We start from the raw sequence: 20,858 nt of genomic DNA, 5'->3' as shown, positions 1-20,858 counted from the left end.
ATTCATAAATAAGGAGTCACAGTCATTTCACAGGAGACTTGACGCAGCCTAAACATTATTTGCTTAGTTGTTGTGAGTAACAGGACTATTCTACATGGTTGCGCAGGGTCTCCTGTTTGTTGGTTATAGAGTCATAGAGAGATACAGCAATGAAACAGGCCCTTTGGCCCACTGAGTCTGTGCCGACCAACAACCACCCATTTATACTAATCCTACATTAATCCCATATTCCCTACCACAACCCCACCATTCTCCTACCACCTACCTACACAAGGGGAAATTTACAATGGCCAATTTACCCATCAACCTGCAAGTCTTTGGCTGTGGCAGGAAACCGGAGCACCCGGCAGAAACCCAGGGAGAACTTGCAAACTCCGCACAGGTAGTACCCAGAACTGAACCCGGGTCGCTGGAGCTGTGAGGCTGCGGTGCTAACCACTGTGCCGCCCAGTTGTGTCACTGATCATTCTTTTTTGTTAAAATTGTGCAACACCAACATGAAGTGCTCACTTTCTCAATAGCTTCAATACATTGGTACTTCTGATACCTTTAAAAAAAGGTAATGTAGCAGTATCCAACTATCTTTATGTATCTACTAAACCAAGTTTCAGTGAATGAAACTGCTATCAATTAATAAACTTAAAATTACAGTTTCTCTCCTCTCACCTCATCAGGAACTCCAATTTAAACAAAATTACCAAATCAGGCAAGTCCGGGGGCCAAATTACGTTCCTCCATTAATCAGCTGCCAAATTTCACCCTGTCCAACAGAATCAATGCCACTATCGCCAAGTGAAGCAACATCTCCAGAACACTTCAATATTTTTCCCCTAGATAACCCCCTAGAACTTGACTTGCACTTTCAAACAACCTTTGGCACATGTATTGCCATCCTGTGGACAATCTTTTTGGAGGACAGCACAAAAAAAAAGCTGAACGTTGCATGGGAATGCAGAAACATCTCCATACCAGCTGACTGTTCAGCCAGAAGAGCATCTGCTTTAACTTGCAAGAAAAAATATCAGGCAGTCGGCAGCCAATTCTTGTCTATTCGTGATATGAATTAGCCTCTCAGCACAGCAACACACCTACTGGCCATGAGGGGCCAAACCTAAAGTCTGCCGGTATTCCTCACCACCCCCAAAATTCAGGATCAAACAAGCTGCCTTGGCCTTCCAATCCACCAATGCTCAGTACAGACAACCTAACAGAGATACAATTCCTCTGCAGATGCAATGCAGTCAGGATGCACAATCATGCAAGGCAGTGACACACAAAATGTGAGATTTTATATCTTCTAACTTCAAAAATCATTTGTAAAAATCCATAAACTGACTGTCCAAGTTAAAAGTTAACTTGAAGGCTAAACATGAGGTTACAACTAACAGTTACTGACAGACTCAGCAATTGTAGAAAGGCACTCACCTTAATAGAGACTTCTGATACTTGAAGTTCATCAAGTTTTAACTGAAGATCTATCTTTGTTGAATTTGCTTCTACAAGTTTATCATTTAGACATTTCAAATCCTCTGTAGTGACAAATATTTAAAACCACAGGTTACAAGATTTTTCTTCCTCTTATACAAAATATTTTTAGTTATACAAGAGCATCCATATCTCCAACTAGGTCCTACTTCCCTTCATTTCAACTGAAATGACAAGACATGACTGAATTTTTTCTATCAGTCACTAGGTAGAAAACAAGAGAAGCGGGACTATTGACGTGAACATTCAATTGGAATCAGATCAGCTTTTCCAGATTCAAGCCTGCATTAATGTAATTGTTTTAAAATCAAAATTTGCAATATTTTAATGAATGGTTTAAAAATGCTGAATTATTTTAACAATTGGATCAGCATATATTTCATAATTCAGAACTGATCTTTGGGTACTGGGTGGCATAATAGATTAGGACGTTATTCTTTCAATTCTCAGATCTGAGCATCAGTCCAGAACAAGGTCACTGCTAACATCCCAGATAAAGTAAGATTTGGGAAGTCTCAACCTGACTGCTCAGAATAGATGTGGACAAATATAAAACTGTCCACAATTGAACATTGCCAATTTTAATGTCACAATATCACCCAAGAATAGTTGAATTAATAAAATGGAAACATTTATACTGATGCAATTAGGATGCTTTAATAAGCTACAGTATTGGTGTAAAATAGAGGAACTTGGATACGGTTTACCCAACATTGATACAGGGTACCCAACATTGATATATGCATTCATTTCATTAAAAAACAATTATACCAGATCATCTGTGACCCTTTAAGTGTAATATCGCAAAATTAGCATCCCTAACTTTGATAATAAATCAAGTGGACACTTCAGTTCAAGAAACTATTCTTTTGATTACTAATTTCATCTATTATATATTGGCTATTCAAAAACATTCCCCCATATTATGTAGCTTCACAATTCACAATTAAAACCAACAAAATGTAAATGAATTATTTCTTGTTGAAGTTGACCACTGACAAAAAAACACTATCAGGTGCAACAAATTATGCAAACCAGACAGTCCAAGGTTGCAACAATTACCACCTCACACGGAGTGGGGGAAAATGTGGGAATAAAAAAACTCATCCACCAATTCTACACTTGATCACTATTCCATGATAACTGCTGGGAAGTATCAGATGTCAGAGGAGACAGGATTGGGTTCCAATAACCTCACTGAAGATCTCTCTGTTATAACCTCTGCATCGCCAGCAAGCCAAGTTGTCTGAGCATTGCTAACAAGTTAGCTTGCTCTGTGGTGCAGTTTATATTTCTTGCACCCTAAAATCAGCTGAGTTTGACCTTTTGCTTTGATTATGCAATTTGTTCAAACTTTACACTGCTTGTTAGCAGTCCAATTTCATTTCACATATCCAGATTTTCCTATACACACACTGGGAAAATGGTCTCTGGAAGAGTTGTACTGAAGGTGCTATTATATATACAACTCCCGTTTTCTGACTCCCTGTGAAGAGGATTCTAGCTTTGAAGAGGAAATAGGAACATAAGTTTCAGGTCAGAAAAAAAATCTTTAAAATTCATTTTTAAGTACATAAATGCATTTACAAGCTTAACGATTTAGGTTTTTCACCAACATTTGTTATTACTGATACATTAAAACTTCTCAAATGATTTGAAACGTATATTCCAGATCTTTCCAAAATTAGTTGTAATTTGTCAAAAAGTTAAACCAGTTACTTAACGTACCATTCAAATGTTCCACTTCCTGTGATCTACGTTCAAGCGTTCTCACCAGTTCCCGTTTTTCATTATCCAGCTCATCTTTAGTGCGTGAAAGTTGGTTCTGTTTTAAAATTTAACAAGTTAATCAGCATTTCTTTTTCCCCTCTATATCTTTTCTAAATAGATGATACCCTGCAAAGTTTAATTCCCAGTCTTGAATTTTCTATAGCCATGTCTGGGTCCTCCCAACACAATTGCCTCCAGCTCCCCTGTTTTATTACCAACACTGTTAATATCCGTTCAGCAACGCATAATGAGTTAAGCTAGAATTTCCTCTCACTTTATGTTTAACCAACTTTAAGACAGCTGTTCTATAACTCGATTTACTCCCTTGCCATCAATGGCCTCCCTTACTTTATTCTTTCCTATGCTCTTTTCTGTTTGGTGTACAGTTAGGCAGCTTATGTTTCTTGTAGATCTCTACCCCCAGCTTAAAGCCTTTGCCACCTCCCTATTTACCCTTTTTGCAAGGAGACAGGTCCTGTCCCAGTTCAGGTGGAGTCTGTTCTATCGGTATAGCTCCTTCCTGTCCCAGAACTGGTGCCAGTAACCCGTGAAAAAGAACCTCTGTCCCATGCCAGCCCTTCAGCCACTTTTTCACGCAGCATGGGTTAAGACCCGGAATGCTCTGCCTGCGAGAGTTAATCGTGGCTTTGAAAAGGGAATTGGATAATTATCTGGAGAGAGAAAATTTGCAGGGCTACAGGAAAGAGCAAAGGCGTGGGACTAGCTAAGTTGGCTCTCGCAGAGAGCCAGCACGGACAACAGGCCGATGGTCTCCTTCTGTGCTGTAACCATTCTATGATAAAATATATCAATTTCAATTTCCATGATTTTTACAGCACACAGCTTTTCCAACACAGACACTAGTTAAAGAAAAGTCCCTCATGCTCCTCCAACAATATGTTCTCCTCTCAAGGTAGCGACTAATGCTGGAATATGGTTCCCACAAGTACTGATAGCACACAGTCTTTATATCTGAGACAAGAGAGCAAGTGTTACAGGCTATTACTCCATGAGTCTATCAAAATTGAAGCTACTCTGATTCTCATGCATCTAATCCAGCAAGTGATCATCAGCAGTAGAGCTTGGACTTGCTTTACCATTCCTTAAGTCAAAGAATAACACGACTGATCGTAATGCCTCTCATTTCCATTGAGATCAGTCAATGCAGAATAAGTCAAACATTTGACCTTCCTAGTTTATGACTCATATCCAACAGACTACGCATTTTAGAGGGTGCTGTAGGATTATCACACAAAAACAGGAGCCAGTGCAGGGAAATCGATAGCAGGACATACATTGAAGAGGGACAATTCAGCAATTCACCATTGCTTTCTATTATACAAATTGTTTTTAACAAAACCAACTGCAGTCAAAGCTGGAAAGCCCCAATTTTCCAAGGGCTAAAAATATGGGAAGGTGTGCAGGATCAGATTGTTTCAAAATTGAAGCCACTCATAGCAATAGCCTGCGAAGACCTTGTTGTCATAATTTAGAACGAGTTTCTACAAATTTCTGTAAAGGAAATGATTTTTCAAACTACCTTCACTTCAATTTTCCTGATGCTAACATCACACTGCATCTGTTCTTGGTGCTTGTAATTTGACAAGCATAAGCATCAAGAGTGAGTTAAAAGGCAAATTCCAGAAAAAAGGGAGAAGAGATTGTTCTTGTGCACATCACATACCTCTACACTGATCAGTTTTTCCTTAGCAGATCCTAGCTCGTCATTTTTCTCCTTAGTTTCTTTCAATTCCTCATCTACAAAAAAGGAGAAAAAATTATTGCTATATTGTAATCTTTAAGTCCTTTAATAATTGAAGGAAAAAAACTCTCAAACACAATGACACTTATTCACCACGCAGTTAGCATAAACCAATCTCTCCTGAGGACTCGATTCACTCAACACCAACCTTACTATACTCAGTATCACAAAGTTACCTCTGTATAATTTAGAAATTAAGAGGACTCTTTACAAACTGAATATACTTACTAAGTGCAGAAAGCTCCTCACGCAGCCTTTGACTTTCTTGCAACTCTGATACTAACTTTTCCTGGCTCTGGGCTAGTCGTTTTTCCACTTCAAAATACTGTTGCTCTGGAATATTAAACAAAACATATAACTTGCACTCTCTGCAATGGTTAAGGTCGACAGTCACTAATTAACCATGATTTTATTAGATGACTGGTTAGGGTTAAGACAAGTGATTTGGTGAGGTACAACAAATGCTACATTTTTTTCCAAAACTACACATAATTTACTGCCCAAGTACCACAATTTTCCATTAAAAGTGCCAGGCAGTGAAAAAGATAACTTCTAAGCAAATTTGAATAAACCACTTGTCACAACAAATCACTCCCCAAAATTGATCCAACACAAATCAGGGTTCAGTTAAGAACTATTATAAGAACAAAGCGACTCCTGACAACACAGAGTGATCGCGGAAATCAGCGTGTACGAACATTTACCAGCTTGCCAGTATGAATGTGCGCTGACGTCACCACATAATGATGTCCTCAGCCCTCAATAGCCACGATTACTGACCCCACTCCCTCCCGCCCGCCATTCCCATTGCAATCGCCACACGCAATTTCCCGCCTCATCCCATCCCGCCTCTGCCTATCCTCAACAACTCGCTCCTGCCCTTGCCGCTTCCCCCCCCACCCCCTCGCCTCCCACGTCGCCGCTTCCCCCCTTCAGCCACTCGCTCCTGTCCTCGCCGCATCCCCCCACCCCCGCATCCCGGCTGCTCACTACAGGCGTCACCGCTTCCCCCTTCGGCCGATTGCTCCCCACCATGCCACCTGAAGAAGTGGTGGGGAATGAGCAGCTGAGGCAGCAAGGCGGGGAGCAAGCGGGCAAGGGACAATGGGGGAGCCAGTGGCCAAGAAGAGGGAAGCAGCAAGGCCTCGAGCGAGTGGCCGTGGGCAAAGCGGGGAGTGAGCGGCTGAGGTGGGGCAGCGGAGAGGGCGGCAGCAAGTGGCTGAAGCAAGGCAGCGGCAAGGTGAGGAGCGAGTGGCCGGGGGGGAGGGGGGAGGGGAGGGGGGGAGAAGCGGTGAGCAAGCAGACAGGCGCGGAGGGAGCGGCAAAGAGAAGCACGATGGCTGGAGGGAGCAGGGTACTGTTGGGGATGGTATGGAGGCGACGGTCGCAGCTACTGTGGGGATTTGGGTTTAAGGCTGTGTTTGCTTTTTGTGACAAATTGAGCAGTACCATCTTTATTACTGGCAGCTGCCCGAGATGTTGCAGTGTCTTTTCGGTGGATGGGGCTGCACTTGTGCATGTGCCAGTACTGTGCCACCTACTGGTTGCGTTGTCAGCAAACGCAGCCCTAAAAGAAATCAAGTAAAGCTATTCTCACCCAGTTTATTATTCTGCATCAGAGCTGTTACTGGAAATTCAGACTTACAACAGGAGCAGCCAGTAGTACAACATGAATTTATGGAAATACAGAAGTCAAGCAAATAAAATCTAGTAGTAGCAATTACTTTCTTGTTTAAATTCAAGATGTGGGCATCTCTGGCAAGGTTGGCATTTATGTACCCAAGTTTCCAGGAGAAGGTGGTGGGAGCCTTCTTGAACTGTTGAGTAGTAGTTAGATACAACCGAGTAGCCTAGGCCATTTATCAGGGCAGTTAAGTGTCAACTTCACTGACAGAGGACTGGAGTCACATATTGATCAGACTGAGCAAGGTTGGCAGATTTCTTTGCCTGAAAAGGATATTAGTGAGCCAGTTGCAATTTTACAACAACCCAACAGCTTCATGGCCACTTTTACTAATATCAGCTTTTTGATACTGTTTTAAATCTGAATTTAAATTCTCAAACCACAACTGTGATATTTTAATTCACATTCTCTGGATTATTAATCCAGAAACCTAACTATTACACTGCCATATCCATTAATATTTTTAAAAACTCAATAGTAGGTCTTCATTTGGAAGAGGTATTTGGCAACTTGTGATGTCGGGATTAGTGACAACACAAGTAGATCATATTGCCACCACAAAGTCATTGTGGATTTAAGAATTAACAAAACTGCATTTATATGCCACCTTTCATGTCATGTCCTCAGGACATTCCAAAATGCTTCAGAGGCAAATAATTGTTTTGTAAGCAAATACAGCAGCTCTAACAGCCAATTTGCAAACAGCAAGGCCCTACAAACACCAATGAAAACAATGATCTGTAATCTATTTTGGTGCTGTTAGTCCAGGAATGAACACAGGCTTAACACCAGAGTGCTTCCCGCCACTGGATCCACAATACATCCACCTGAGCAGGCAAATATTCATGTTTAAATAGTTAAATGTTTCAAACACAACGATGCAGCACTACCTCACTAATGTTGTGATGCGTCAGCCTCAATTATGTGCTCACATCTTGTAAGGGTGTTTGAACTTACTGAGGTCTGTCTCAGGTGAACCTGTTACCATTGAACTAAGCCTATACTTGTAAAAATTAGGAATAAATCTGAACGGGATTTAATAAGGGGAGATGGTGGCACAGTGGTAACGTCACTGAGTTAATAATCCTGAGGTCCAGGCCAATGGCCTGGGGACACAACCATGGCAGCTAGTGGAATTTAAATTTAATCAATAAATTCAATTAATTAACAAAAATCTGTAATTGAAAGCTAGTCTCAGTAATAGTAGCATGAAACTATAGATTGTCGTAAAAACCCATCTGCTTCACTAATGTTCTGAGAGAAGGAAATCTTTCTCAGAAAGGCTGTCTTTACTATACATGGGACTCCAGACCCACAGCAATGTGGCTGATTCTTAACTGCCCTCCGAAACGGCCGAGCAAGTCACTCAGTCATCAAGGGCAATTAGGGATGGGCAACAAATGCTAGCCTTGCCGGAGACACCCACATCGCATGAAAAAATAAAAAAAGATGCACATTAAGGTATTTGGAACTCAAAATGATGCAACAAAGGTGAATCGAAACAGGATTGTGTGTGCCTCATGTGGAAAGAAATTTCAAATTGCGAGGTTTTTTTTAAATGACATTGTTGAAAGCAAGAACTTTCCTTTTAATAAACTCAGACATCATGAACCACTGAATTTAACAATTAAAGTTTCCTGCTTAAAATTTTCCATTTATCTTCTATAGTATCATGTCACAAGATGCAAAATGAACCTGTGTTTAATCATTACTTTTCAATCAATAATTTATAAATATTTCAACTTAACAGTCCTGTCCACACACTCCATCAAAGAAAATACAATCATTTTTGTTTAAACAGTGGTGTGAAATAAATTAATCATTAAGACTGGAAATCACGACATCCGATGCTAATCTACTTTCTGGATTATCAGATTGATAAATCAAATTTTCTTTCTGTAGATGAGGTGCTGTGACATCTCCTACTCTGGAGACAATATACATTATATTAACTAAGAACTGCCAAAATCAATTAAACTTTTCTTAGCATACTCATGAATCAGTTACCGCTGCAAGTTACCCCAGCAACATAAGAGTCAAACATCTTAGCCAATATGGTACACAACTTCTGTTTCTCATTTTATATTTCCAGGAGCTGCAAGAAAGTCTGACCAAAAGAGAAAGTGTAGAACATGATTACAGTGAACTTTTACATACCAAATCTATCCCCCTCTAAAATCTTCCTCCACAACCATTCCACAGCCAAAAATTAAGGTACACAAGAGACCAGTTCTCAGACATCCACACACAGGTTACATCTGCTAACTATCAAATGATACATTTGATTGAATCAATGGTCCCTTTGATTTTCACTTACCACCTTACATAGTTCACTCCCATCTATTTCACAGGAGATCTGGGGCAGGAACCTCGAGAGTAGGTTGAGAAGTTATCAAAGGTAGAGTCAAATAGGTAAGCAGACCAGAAGAGTTTAGGGAAAGAATTCCCCAGAACAGTGACTGGCGGTTCAACACCCTCTGTCACCAACGGTAATGTAGAATAAGAGAACACACACAAACTAAAGTCAGAAATTGATTCAGGAAGAACTGCAGGTATGGAACAAAGCAATGGAAACAGCTAAAAATAAGAACAATTTTTAAATTATAGGTTGGGTAACTAATGCTGATCGACAAGAACAGTACATCTTTAACTGAAGTGTAACAACCCCGACAAAATATATTTTGAAGTAATTTTAATAAAAATGGCAAATTGAAATACAATCAATTCTTAAAAACGTAACATAACATATGGTGCTCCTTTAAAAATCTTGAAGCTGACACTTATAAACAAAAAGTGGCAAAAGTCTCAGCATAGATGAAGCGAAACAAATACCCCGTCTAATACTTAAGTCAGAAGTCGGCCTACCCGTCTCTGGCTTGCCAAGCGTACATTTCTACCCATTACTTACCACTGTCAATCTTAAAACGCTCATGTTTGGCTTTGAGGAGATCTATGTCCGCATCTTTATCAGTGATAAGCTTCTCGAGTTTGATGACAGTAATTTTGGGGAGTTTGGCAAGTTCAGCACGATCGAGCAACTGCTGCAACACAGCCGCCGCCATGATACCGTCTGCGCCTGCAACCTCCAGCCACCCGCAAACGTCACAAGGCGCTTGTGTGACCTGTATGTGACAAGCCGCGCAATGCCGTCTGGGAGTTATAGTGCGGTGCAGCTTTACTGTCCCCGCCGTTAAACAGAATAAACCACAAACCCCGGCAAGCCACGCGGAACCTTTGTGACGCTCCGGTCCCCTCATCCCGCCCCCGCCCCCTCGCTCCCTCCTCCCGCTGTTACAGTCAAGTGTTAAAGGACGCGGGAAAACTCAAAAATCAGGAGATGTTAATAAAAGCAAAATACTGCGGATGCTGGAAATCTGAAACAAAAACAAGAAATGCTGGATTCACTCAGCAGGTCTGGCAGCATCTGTGGAAAGAGAAGCAGAGTTAACGTTTCGGGTCAGTGACCCTTCTTCGGAGTATGACCCGAAACGTTAACTCTGCTTCTCTTTCCACAGATGCTGCCAGACCTGCTGAGTGAATCCAGCATTTCTTGTTTTTGGATCAGGAGATGTTGTTGGATTAGGAGGATATACAAAAACCACCAGGAAAGGGAATAAACCCTTAAAATTAAAGCAAAATACTGCGGATGCTGGAAATCTGAAATAAAAACAGAAAGTGCTGGAAATACTCAGCAGGTCAGGCAGCATTTGTGGAGGGAGAAACAAAAGTTAATGTTTCAGTTCGATGATCTTCCATCAGAATTAAACTCTGTTTCTCCCTCCACAGATGCATCCGCAGTATTTTGCTTTTGTATTAGTCTATTTTAGCATTTACCCGGCAAGATAGCAAATAGTTGAAGTCCCATTTTACCCTGTTTCTGTGTCCCTTCAACCACCTAGCTAAGCTTTCCTGCTTAACAGGCAAATGCTGAAGCTTACTATTACCACAATAAAAATAGAATTGACTGGCAGCATACTCTGCAGAATTCAGGACAATCTGATTAACATTTCCTCATAGTTCCCACTTTGATGGCTTTAGAGTATTTAAGAGTTTTTGTATATCCTCCTAATCCAACAACATTAGTTCAGCAGCATCATATAGCTATCTCAATCTATTCTATTAAGCAAATCTCTAATCATTGATTTTACATAACAGCATCAAAAATATTATGAAAATCATTATACATGGAATAGTAAACAAGGTTCAAAACCTATTTATCACCATATCTTTAAAAAGTCTTAACTGGACTGAAAAAAATCCACCAGTACTCTTATTGTTAACCATATTGTGGATAATTTTAATAGCAGTTATGGAGCTTTGGAGAAGCGGAATGCAGACTGGTTTCAATCTCACTTTGAAGAGCTGGAACCAGTCATAGCATCCATCAATATCGGCGACCACGTTCTGGAAGTGGTTCAAGAGTTCACCTACCTAGTCTCAACTATCGCCAGTAACCTGTCACTCGATGCAGAAATCAACAAGCGCATGGGAAAGGCGTCCGCTGCTATGTCCAGACTGGCCAAGAGGATGTGGGAAAATGGCGCACTGACACAAAACACAAAAGTCTGAGTGTTTCAAGCCTGTGTCCTCAGTACCCTGCTCTACGGCAGCGAGGCCTGGACAACATATGTCAGCCAAGAGCGACATCTCAACTCATTCCATCTTCGCTGACTCCGGAGAATCCTTGGCATCAGGTGGCAAGACCGTATCTCCAACGCAGAAGTCCTCGAGGTGGCCAACATCCCCAGCATATACACCCTACTGAGATAGCGGTGCTTGAGATGGCTTGGCCATGTGAGCCGCATGGATGATGGCAGGATCCCCAAGGACACATTGTACAGCGAGCTCGTCACTGGTATCAGACCCACCGGCCGTCCATGTCTCCGCTTTAAAGACATCTGCAAACGCGACATGAAGTCCTGTGACATTGACCACAAGTCATGGGAGTCAGTTGCCAGTGATCACCAGAGCTGGTGGACAGCCATAAAGGCGGGGCTAAAGTGTGGCGAGTCGAAGAGACTTAGCAGTTGGCAGGAAAAAAGACAGAAGTGTAAGGGGAGAGCCAACTGTGTGATAGCCCCGAAAACCAATTTTATCTGCAGCGCCTGTGGAACAGTGTGTCACTCTAGAATCGGCCTTTATAGCCACTTCAGGCGCTGCTCCACAAACCACTGACCACCTCTAGGAGCTTACCCATTCTCTCTCTGGACAAGGAGGCCAAAGAAGAAGAAGAAGATGGAGCGTCACCCTGAATTTGAAATTTCCAACTTTATATCCTATATTTTAATGTCACTAATCTTATCCTAGATGATTCATTAACCTGAATACAGAAGAACATGTATTAGAAGCTTGAGTAAAAGTTTTAAATTTGTAGTAATGTCAATGTGGTGGACCATGTCTGGAACCTGTTCTTCAGTGCATCCTCATCACGCATTCCGCAAACCAGTTACTTCATGCTGAACACACAACGGTATCCCAAGGCTATGCAACACAAAAGATCTGATACAATGCACTCCTGCCCTGTCCAGACCATTTATCAAAAAACTTTGGGTGAGGGGTCAGGGGGTGAGCTAGAGATCTGAAGGTGTTTGGATATAATCTTCTGCATGGTCCTGATATCCTGGGTAACGGCCAGGCTATCAAATACGATATCTCATTCCTAGGGAAAGCCATCCCTACGTTAGGGACACCATTCAATTTCTCCTTCAGCGGGGTGTTGTTGGATCTGTCACTTTCACAACCAATTCAGTTATTTGGCCTGTAAAGAAAACGGATGGCAGTTGGAAGTTGATCATTGACTATTGCAGGCTTAACTGTGTAACACCAGCCTGGTCCCCAATCGTGAGGGAGACGCCGACACTTTTATCACAGATACCGACCGGGTCTAAATACTTTTCTACATTGGACATTTCAAATGGATTTTGGAGCATCCTGGTCAGGAAGGAGGATCAATACACATTTGTCTTTACCTTTGAAGATCACAGCTGTACATGGACATGTTTGCACCAGGGTTTCCATAATGCCCCAACCATCTTTCACAAGCCTAGGTTGCAAGACCTGACGACTTTTCTAGACCTGATTGTTTTCTCCAATATCGATGACCTGTTGTTAGCTATGGCAGAATGTAGAAGAAAATTTGGTTTTGATGAACTGCTAGATACCCTCAAACACGTGGGTCATAAAGTCAACCCATGGAAGGCACAGTTTCTGCAAGAACAGGTCACCTTCCCAGGCGTCACTCCCTCACCGAACAGCCAGACATCTCATAAACACAAAGTCAACATTATCTAGAGGTTGTCATTACCTGTCTCCAAGACTTCATTCCGCTCCCTTCTAGGACTCGTAGCCTATCAAAGGAACTTTATCCTGGGCTTTGCCGAGCTTGCAAAATCCTTATATGGCCTGTTGAAGGGAGATGATGACAATGTACGTTCTGCATGTACGGACCAACATACTAAGGCTGTTCAATACCTCAAAGAAGCCATCATGCAGGCCACATGTCTGATAGCACCTAATCCCAACTAACTATTCCACCTTGAGTTGGGGGCTATCAATCAGAGTATTGTTGCGGTACAGCGTCAGAAGGTGCAGGATAGGCTTTTGCCCATAGCTTTTGCCTCAAGAATCCTAATGGGTGTCTAGAAGATGTATAACTCTTGCAAACAACATCTGCTGATGACCTTTTGGACAGTACTACATTTTACCTTTATTGCCAGCCTCCAGAGCTTGATCCTGCACTCTCTGCACACTCCTTTGAATTTATTGATAAGGCCGAGAGACTTTTGCAATTGTCTCCTCCCAGCGCTTAGCTGATGGACATTGACCCTGTTGCAGTGTGATACCTATATTACCCCTTGTCAGATTACATTGCTGCCTCAGCTCCTGCAGTATTCCGGCGAACCACGAGTGCCTGTTGCCATCTTGAACTTTGAACCACGCTCCAATTTACGCGCTCCAATGGAAGGAGCACCTGATATCTAAGAAGACGGATCATCACCTGCAGGGTTCACCCCATGCAGGTTTCACCATTGTGCTAACTGATTAACTTATCCAGCATAAATGTTTGCCCTATTGAGCCCAGTATGCAGAGATTGCCACTCTAATAACTGTTGTCATTGAAACCTATAATCAACCTGTTCATATTTAATCCGACAGTGCCTATGATATCAACACCAGTCTCATGCACCAACCTGATCCATCATTCTTCCCCTAGGTATGTGCTCCCCAAACAGTGGGTGAGCAGTGGGAGAGCACCATTCGTCAGACAGCTCAACTCACAAAATTGCCAAAGTGGCATAGTGGCCAAAAATGAAGGAAGACATCTTGTGGAAAGTTGCTTGGTGCCTCACATGCTTGCAACATAATCCCTCTCCCAACTCCAATTGAAGTTACCTACAGAGTGCTCCTCTCCTTGAAGGTCCATGGATACATTTACAGATTGTTTTATTGGGACCCTCCCCAAAATGCAGAACTGCCCGTATGCTTTCGTCATTGTGGACCAGATCATTAATTGGATGGAGGCAATCCATTGTCGAAGTAACACTGCTCTGACCACTGCTAAACTTTTATTGAGTGAGATGATGTGCAGGTGGGGAGTGCCAATACAGGTTGACAGTGATCAAGGATCGCACTTAATCAGGATAATTTTTACCCATCTGCAAGAGCTGATGGGGATAAAACAGAAATTGCACATATCACACCACCCTCAGTCATCAGGGGTAGAGGAAAGAGCGAGCAGAACTCTGAAATTAATGCTAAAAAATTGTGTGCACATCACCCCACACAATGGGCTAATACGTTGCCGATGTGTTTAATGGCTATGAGATCAACTCCACACAAGACTACAGGTGATATAGTGGTAATGTCACTGGATTAATAATCCAGAGGCCCAGGCTAATGCCTGGGGGGGTGGGTTCAAGCCCCACCATCGCAGCTAGTTGAATTTAAATTAATTAATAAAAAAATCTGGAATTGAAAGCTAGTCTCAGTAACGGTGCCATGAAATTTATCATCAATTGTTGTAAAAATCCAACTGGTTCACTAATGTCCTTTAGGGAAGGAAGTCTGGCCTACATGTGACTCCAGACCCACAGCAATGTGGTTGACCCTTAACTGCCCTCTGTTTTCATTTCTAAAACCTTACCCACCTCTGATGTTAAACTGACTGGCCAGTAGTTACTAGGAATGCACACTTTCTTGAGTAAGAATATCACATTTGCCACTCTCCAATCCTCTAGCACCAGTATCTAGAGAAGATTAGAAGATTATGCCAGGCCCTTCTGCTATCTCCACCCCCAGTTGCTTTAGCGACCTGGGATGCATGCCATCTGAACAAAGTGACTTATCCATTCTAAACAAAATCAGTCTTTCCAGTACATCCTGTCTATCAATTTTCACCCATCCATTACCTCTATCATCTCCACTTCTACTGATATTTTGTCAGTACCCTCTTCCATAGTAAATACCAATACAAAGTAATCAGTAAGTATTCTAGTCTTGCCCTGCACCTCTAAGCAGTATATCACCCTCTTTGTCCCTAATAGGATCTACCTTGCCTCTTACAACCACTTACTATTTACATGCCATTAGAAGATTTTTGGGTTCCTTTTATGTTAACGACTATTCTATTCTCATATGGGGAAAGAGGGTGAATTAGCCGTAGTTTAGTCTGCCTTGTGTAATAATCTGATTGAAATTAGTTTATCATTTGAAAATTGCCAATCTTTCCATATCATGAAATGCCATTTTGTAAATTCTATCATTTAAAAAAAACGTGCATTTATATAGCGCCTTTCATGACCTCAGGATGTCCCAAAGCACTTTACAGCCACTGAAGTACTTTTGAAGTGTAGTCACTTTTGTAATGTTGGAAAATTATTTAAATTCTTGCATTATATTTACCAAATTATTGAGCAGTATTATCTATGAATAAACTAAAAGAAATTAAATTGAGGGGTGGATATTTAATTGTTTTTGAATTGTAGAGTAGCCTGCCTAAAAATGCGACTGACCATTTTCTATCATTTAAAATTAACCAACTTTCATACGTTGGAGGCAACTTTGGACATTGTGGTGATGTTTAGACTTAGAGAATCTCAGAGTTCAGTCCACATTCTACTAAATTCCCAATTTCAATCTCATGCTGTGGGAGGCACCAAATGCTAATCAGGGTCCTCCCCTCTGAAGCAGTAGAGGTTCTTGATTTCTGTTCCTGTTAACATCCTAGTCAGCAGTTGAAAACAGCAAAGACAGTCTTGTGAGATGGGTTGCCTTCACATTACCTTAGCAAGTGTGCTAATAAAAAAATAATGATACCCATAATCCACCAATCAGCGACTGCCTTTAATAATTTGGTTAACAAGTTACTGTTGAACTTTGGTTGAGGTCAGATGTGTACTCGGCTGTTAGAAAAAAAGTTCTACTTCACCAATGATTCAATGGGTAAATACATTGCATGGTATGACACTGTTGAGTTAATCAAACTAGAAGGGTCTCAAGTTTACAGCATGGTCTGTAAAAAGTTATCTGATCTCAGGCACTGCAGCAAAACAACATGACAATGGGCCTCAATAACTATGGGCTCGGGAGTGGAAAAAACATCAGTAATGGTTCCCATTCTGAATCATCTTCCATTGAGTCCTGCTGGAAAGTACATCAGTAGAAACTGGATGGATGCGGTAACAGAAACAGTGATGGCCCCTTCCCTGCCATGTGGTCAAGCAGTCTGTCAACATTTGTTTCCAAGCTCAGATGCGAAGGGTGACTTCCTGAAGACTGCCTACATAGCAGCTACTCTACTATAAAAGTATTTCATTCACTGTACATGTACAATACCTTAGAACATCCTGATGAACAGTTATATAAATGGGAGTACTTTATTTTTAAGTTAAACAGCAGACTTCTGTGAGCACCCATGGAATCATACCTCACACAGGCTCACTGCTTCCCAAAAAGAAAATGTCAATCGCCAAATCATAAAAGAGATGGTTCCACAGTACACTATAAAGGCATGACCGGAAAACAGTATAATCTAGTCAATATTTCAGTGCAGTACTGAGGGAGTGCTGCATTCTAAGAGGAACCATCTTTCGGATGTGATGAGGCCCTATCTGCCCTCTGAGGTGGAGAGAATGGGAGAGAGAGAGAGAAACAAAGGCAGAGAGAGTGAGAAAGAGGGACTGAGACACAGAAACACAGAGGAGAGAGAGAGACACACACACACATTATATCAACATTAGTGGTGAGGAGGGTTTTATTTCTAGATGAGATTGACTTTGGGGGATGAGGCCAAAGTTGACAACAACAGACTCGGCAGGACTGTTAATGGATAAAACTACAGATAGATAGTGGAGGCAGATAGAGAAATATTTGGGAGAATACAAGACCTGTCCACACCCAGAAATGGTAAGGGCTTTCCTTGTGTCATTAAACAACCTCGGCCAACAAGGGAAGTGATAGGTCTGATTAAACTAAAAGGGCTGATGATAGGGAACATAACAGTGGAGATCCCACAGACTGGGAGAGATATAAAGAACAGTAAAGAAAGTGGGAAGAACCACAAAATGGGAATACGAGAAAAAATTTGTGGTGGATATCAAGGACAAGACTAAAGGTTTTTACCAATATATTAACAGAAAGAGGGTGGCTAAGAGTAATGTGGGCCTCTTTTTGAGGTTGTAACTAGCAGGGTAGATAAGAGAGAAGCAATGGATGCTGTGTATTTGGATTTTCAAAAACCATTCGATATGGTACCACACAAGACGTTATTACACAAAATGAGGGTTCATGGAATTGGGGGTATTATATTAGCATGAGTTGAGGATTGTTTAATGGACAGAAAACAGAAAGTAGGAATAAATGGGTTATTTTCAGGTTCTCAGGTTGTTACTCATGGGGTACAGCAAAGATAAGTGCTAGAGCCTCAGTTATTTACAATCTTTATCAATGACTCAGATGAGGGGACTGAGTGTAATGTATCCAAGTTTGCTGACGATACAAAGTTAGCTGAGAAAGTAAGCTGTGAGGAGGATGCAAATAGGTGTCAAGGGCTATAGACAGGTTAAGTGAGTAGGCAAAAACATGGCATGTGGAATATAATATGGAGAAATCTGAGTTATCCACTTTGTTAGAAAGAACAGAAAAGCAGAATATTTTTTAAAAGGGGAAGAGACTGGGAAATGCTGTTATTCAGAGGGACCTGTGTGATCTTGTACTTGAATCACAGCAATGGGAGAACCAAAGAGGGAAACACTGAGAGAAATAAAGGTAGAGACAGTGAGAAACAGGGACAAAGAGAGACAGAAAAAAAGAGGAAGATTGAGATATCAATGTTAGGTTTGAAAGGGGGAAGGTTTTAAATTATAGATAAGGCTAACTTTGGAGGGATAAGGCAGACATTAGGGTCCCTTGCTGTTTGTGGTATATATCAATGATTTATACTCAAATGTAAGGGGCATGATTAAGAAGTTTGTAGCTGATATGAAAATTTGCCATGTGGTTGATAATGAATCATAGAAACTTTACGGCACAGAATGAGGCCACTTGGTTCATCGTGCCTGCACTGGCTGAAGAATGAGCCACACAGCTTAATCCCACCTTCCAGCATTTTGTCCATAGCCCTGCATGTTATGGCACTTAAGGTGCATATCCAAACACTTTTAAATGAGTTGAGGGTTTCTGCCTCAACTACCCTTTCAGGCAGTGAGTTCCAGGCCCCCACCACCTTTTGGGTGAAAAAAATTTTCCTCATCTCCCCTCTAATCTTTCTACCAATCACTTTAAATCTGTGTCCCCTAGTCACTGACTTCTCTGCTAAGATAAATAGGCCCCACTATCCACACTATCCAGGCCCCTCACAGTTTTATACATTTCAAAAAAATCTTTCCTCAGCCTTCTCTGTTACAGCTATCCTCCTCACTATCAACTACATGGCCAATCTTTGTGTCATCTGCAAACTTCTTGTTCATGCCATGTCCAAATCATTAATATATACCACAAAAAGAAGAAAAAGCGGAAAAGGACGCAGTACACTGCAGAAAGAAACCAGTGGACTGGTCAGGTGGGCAGAAGAGTGTCAAATGGAATTCAATCCTGAGAAGTGTGAGGTAATGCATTTGGGGAGGGCAAACAAGGCAAGGGAATACACAATGAACTGTAGGATACTGAGAAGTGTAGAGGAACAGAGGGACCTTGGAGTGCATGTCCACAAATCTCTGAAGGTAGCAGAACGGTTAAGAAGGCAGACAGAGCTACTCTCCTTTATTGGCTGAGGCATAGGATGTAAGAGCAGGGAGGCTATGCTAGAACTGTATAAAATGCTAGTTAGATCACAGCTAGAGTACTGCATGCAGTTCTGGTCACAATTCAAGATCTGATTGTATTAGAGAGGGTACAGAAGGGATTTGAGGAGGTTGCCAGGAATGGAGAATTTTAGCAATGGAGAAATATTGGATAGGCTGGAATTGTTTTCTTTGGAATAAATGAGATTGAGGGAAGATTTAGTTGAGGTCGATATAATTATGAGGACCTAAATACAGTGTATTGGAAGGACTTGTTTCCTGAGCAGAGGTCAATAACAGGGCAAATTTTGTTTATGTTCATTCGGCGGATGTGGGCGTCACTGGCTATGCCAGCATTTATTGCCCATCCCTAATTGCCCTTGAGAAGGTGGTCATGAGCTGCCTTCTTGAACAGCTGCAGTGCTTGGGTTAAGTACACCAACAGTGCTGTTAGGAAGGGAGCTCCAGGATTTAGACCTAGTGACAGTAAAGGAACAATGATATATTTCCAAGTCAGGATGGGGTGTGGCTTGGAAAGGAACTTCCAGGTGGTGGTGCTCTCATGCATCTGCTGCCCTTGTCCTTCTAGGTGGTTGAGGTCGTGGGTTTGGAAGGTGCTATCAAAGGAATCTTGGTGGGTTGCTGTAGTGCATCTTGTAGATGCCACTGTGCGTCAGTGGTGGAGTGAATGTGGTGCCAATCAAGCGGAATATATTTAAAGTAATTCGTGGAAGGATTAGAGACTGTGGAGGAAAAAGGTGTTCACTTAAACGGTAGTGGGGGGTCTGGAACTCACTGCCTGAAAGGGCGGTAGAGGCAGAAACCCTCATAGTATTTACAAAGCAATTGAATATGTGCTTGAAGGGCAATGCAGTTGGTATTAAATCGACAAGGCTACAGACCAAGAGCTGGAAAGCAGGAGCTTTCTGGGGATAGGTTGTCTACCAATATCCATTATAAGCCCACTGACTCCCACAGCTACCTTGACTACACTTCTTCACACCCTACCTCCTGTAAGGACTCCATTCCATTCTCCCAGTTTCTCCGTCTCCGACGCATCTGCTCTGATGATGCTACCTTCCATGACGGTGCTTCTGATATGACCTCCTTTTTCCTCAACCGAGGATTTCCCCCCACTGTGGTTGACAGGGCCCTCAACCGTGTCCGACCCATTCCCCGCACCTCTACCCTCACCCCTTCCCCTCCCTCCCAGAACCGTGACAGGGTTCCCCTTGTCCTCACTTTTCATCCCACCAGCCTCCATATCCAAAGGATCATCCTCCGCCTTTTTCGCCACCTCCAGCGTGATGCCACTACCAGTCGCATCTTCCCCTCCCTTCCCGTCAGCATTCCGAAGGGATCGTTCCCTCCGCGACACCCTGGTCCACTCCTCCATTACCCCCACCACCTCGTCCCCGTCCCAGGGCACCTTCCCTTGCAATCGCAGGAGGTGTAATACCTGCCCATTTACCTCCTCTCTCCTCACTATCCCAGGCCCCAAACACTCCTTTCAGGTGAAGCAGCGATTTACTTGTACTTCTTTCAATGTAGTATACTGTATTCGCTGCTCACAATGTGGTCTCCTCTACATTGGGGAGACCAAGCGCAGACTGGGTGACCGCTTTGCGGAACATCTCCACTCAGTCCGCAAGCAGGACCCTAAGCTTCCGGTTGCTTGCCATTTCAACACTCCCCCCTGCTCTCATGCTCACATCTCTGTCCTGGGATTGCTGCAGTGTTCCAGTGAACATCAACGCAAGCTCGAGGAACAGCATCTCATCTACCGATTAGGCACACTACAGCCTGCCGGACTGAACATTGAGTTCAATAATTTCAGAGCATGACAGCCCCCCACTTTACTTTCATTTTTAGTCATTTT

The 20,858-nt window shown here is 42.2% G+C and overlaps 1 protein-coding gene across 6 annotated transcripts in view; it reads right to left on the bottom strand.

Moving 5' to 3' along the window:
* Window positions 1-9,807, bottom strand: part of tprb (translocated promoter region b, nuclear basket protein) — a 143,769-nt gene extending 133,962 nt beyond the window's left edge. For 4 of the 6 annotated variants that reach the window (XM_068037407.1, XM_068037409.1, XM_068037408.1 and 1 more), the window contains exons 1-5: window positions 9,610-9,807; window positions 5,246-5,350; window positions 4,940-5,013; window positions 3,214-3,310; window positions 1,426-1,529 (exon numbers count right to left, since the gene is read on the bottom strand). In XM_068037407.1, coding sequence (XP_067893508.1) covers window positions 1,426-1,529; window positions 3,214-3,310; window positions 4,940-5,013; window positions 5,246-5,350; window positions 9,610-9,763 — 534 coding nt within the window. In that variant the 5' untranslated portion in view covers window positions 9,764-9,807. The remainder of the gene's footprint in view (window positions 1-1,425; window positions 1,530-3,213; window positions 3,311-4,939; window positions 5,014-5,245; window positions 5,351-9,609) is intronic. The other 2 variants (XM_068037411.1, XM_068037413.1) reach the window with 1 other exon arrangement.
* Between the last annotated feature and the right edge of the window lie 11,051 nt (window positions 9,808-20,858).

Source organism: Heterodontus francisci, chromosome 8 (genome assembly GCF_036365525.1).
Source record: "Heterodontus francisci isolate sHetFra1 chromosome 8, sHetFra1.hap1, whole genome shotgun sequence".
NCBI lineage: Eukaryota > Metazoa > Chordata > Chondrichthyes > Heterodontiformes > Heterodontidae > Heterodontus > Heterodontus francisci.
The sequence above is the reverse complement of the archived record's forward strand: the minus strand, read 5'-3'. Positions and strand labels throughout refer to the sequence as shown.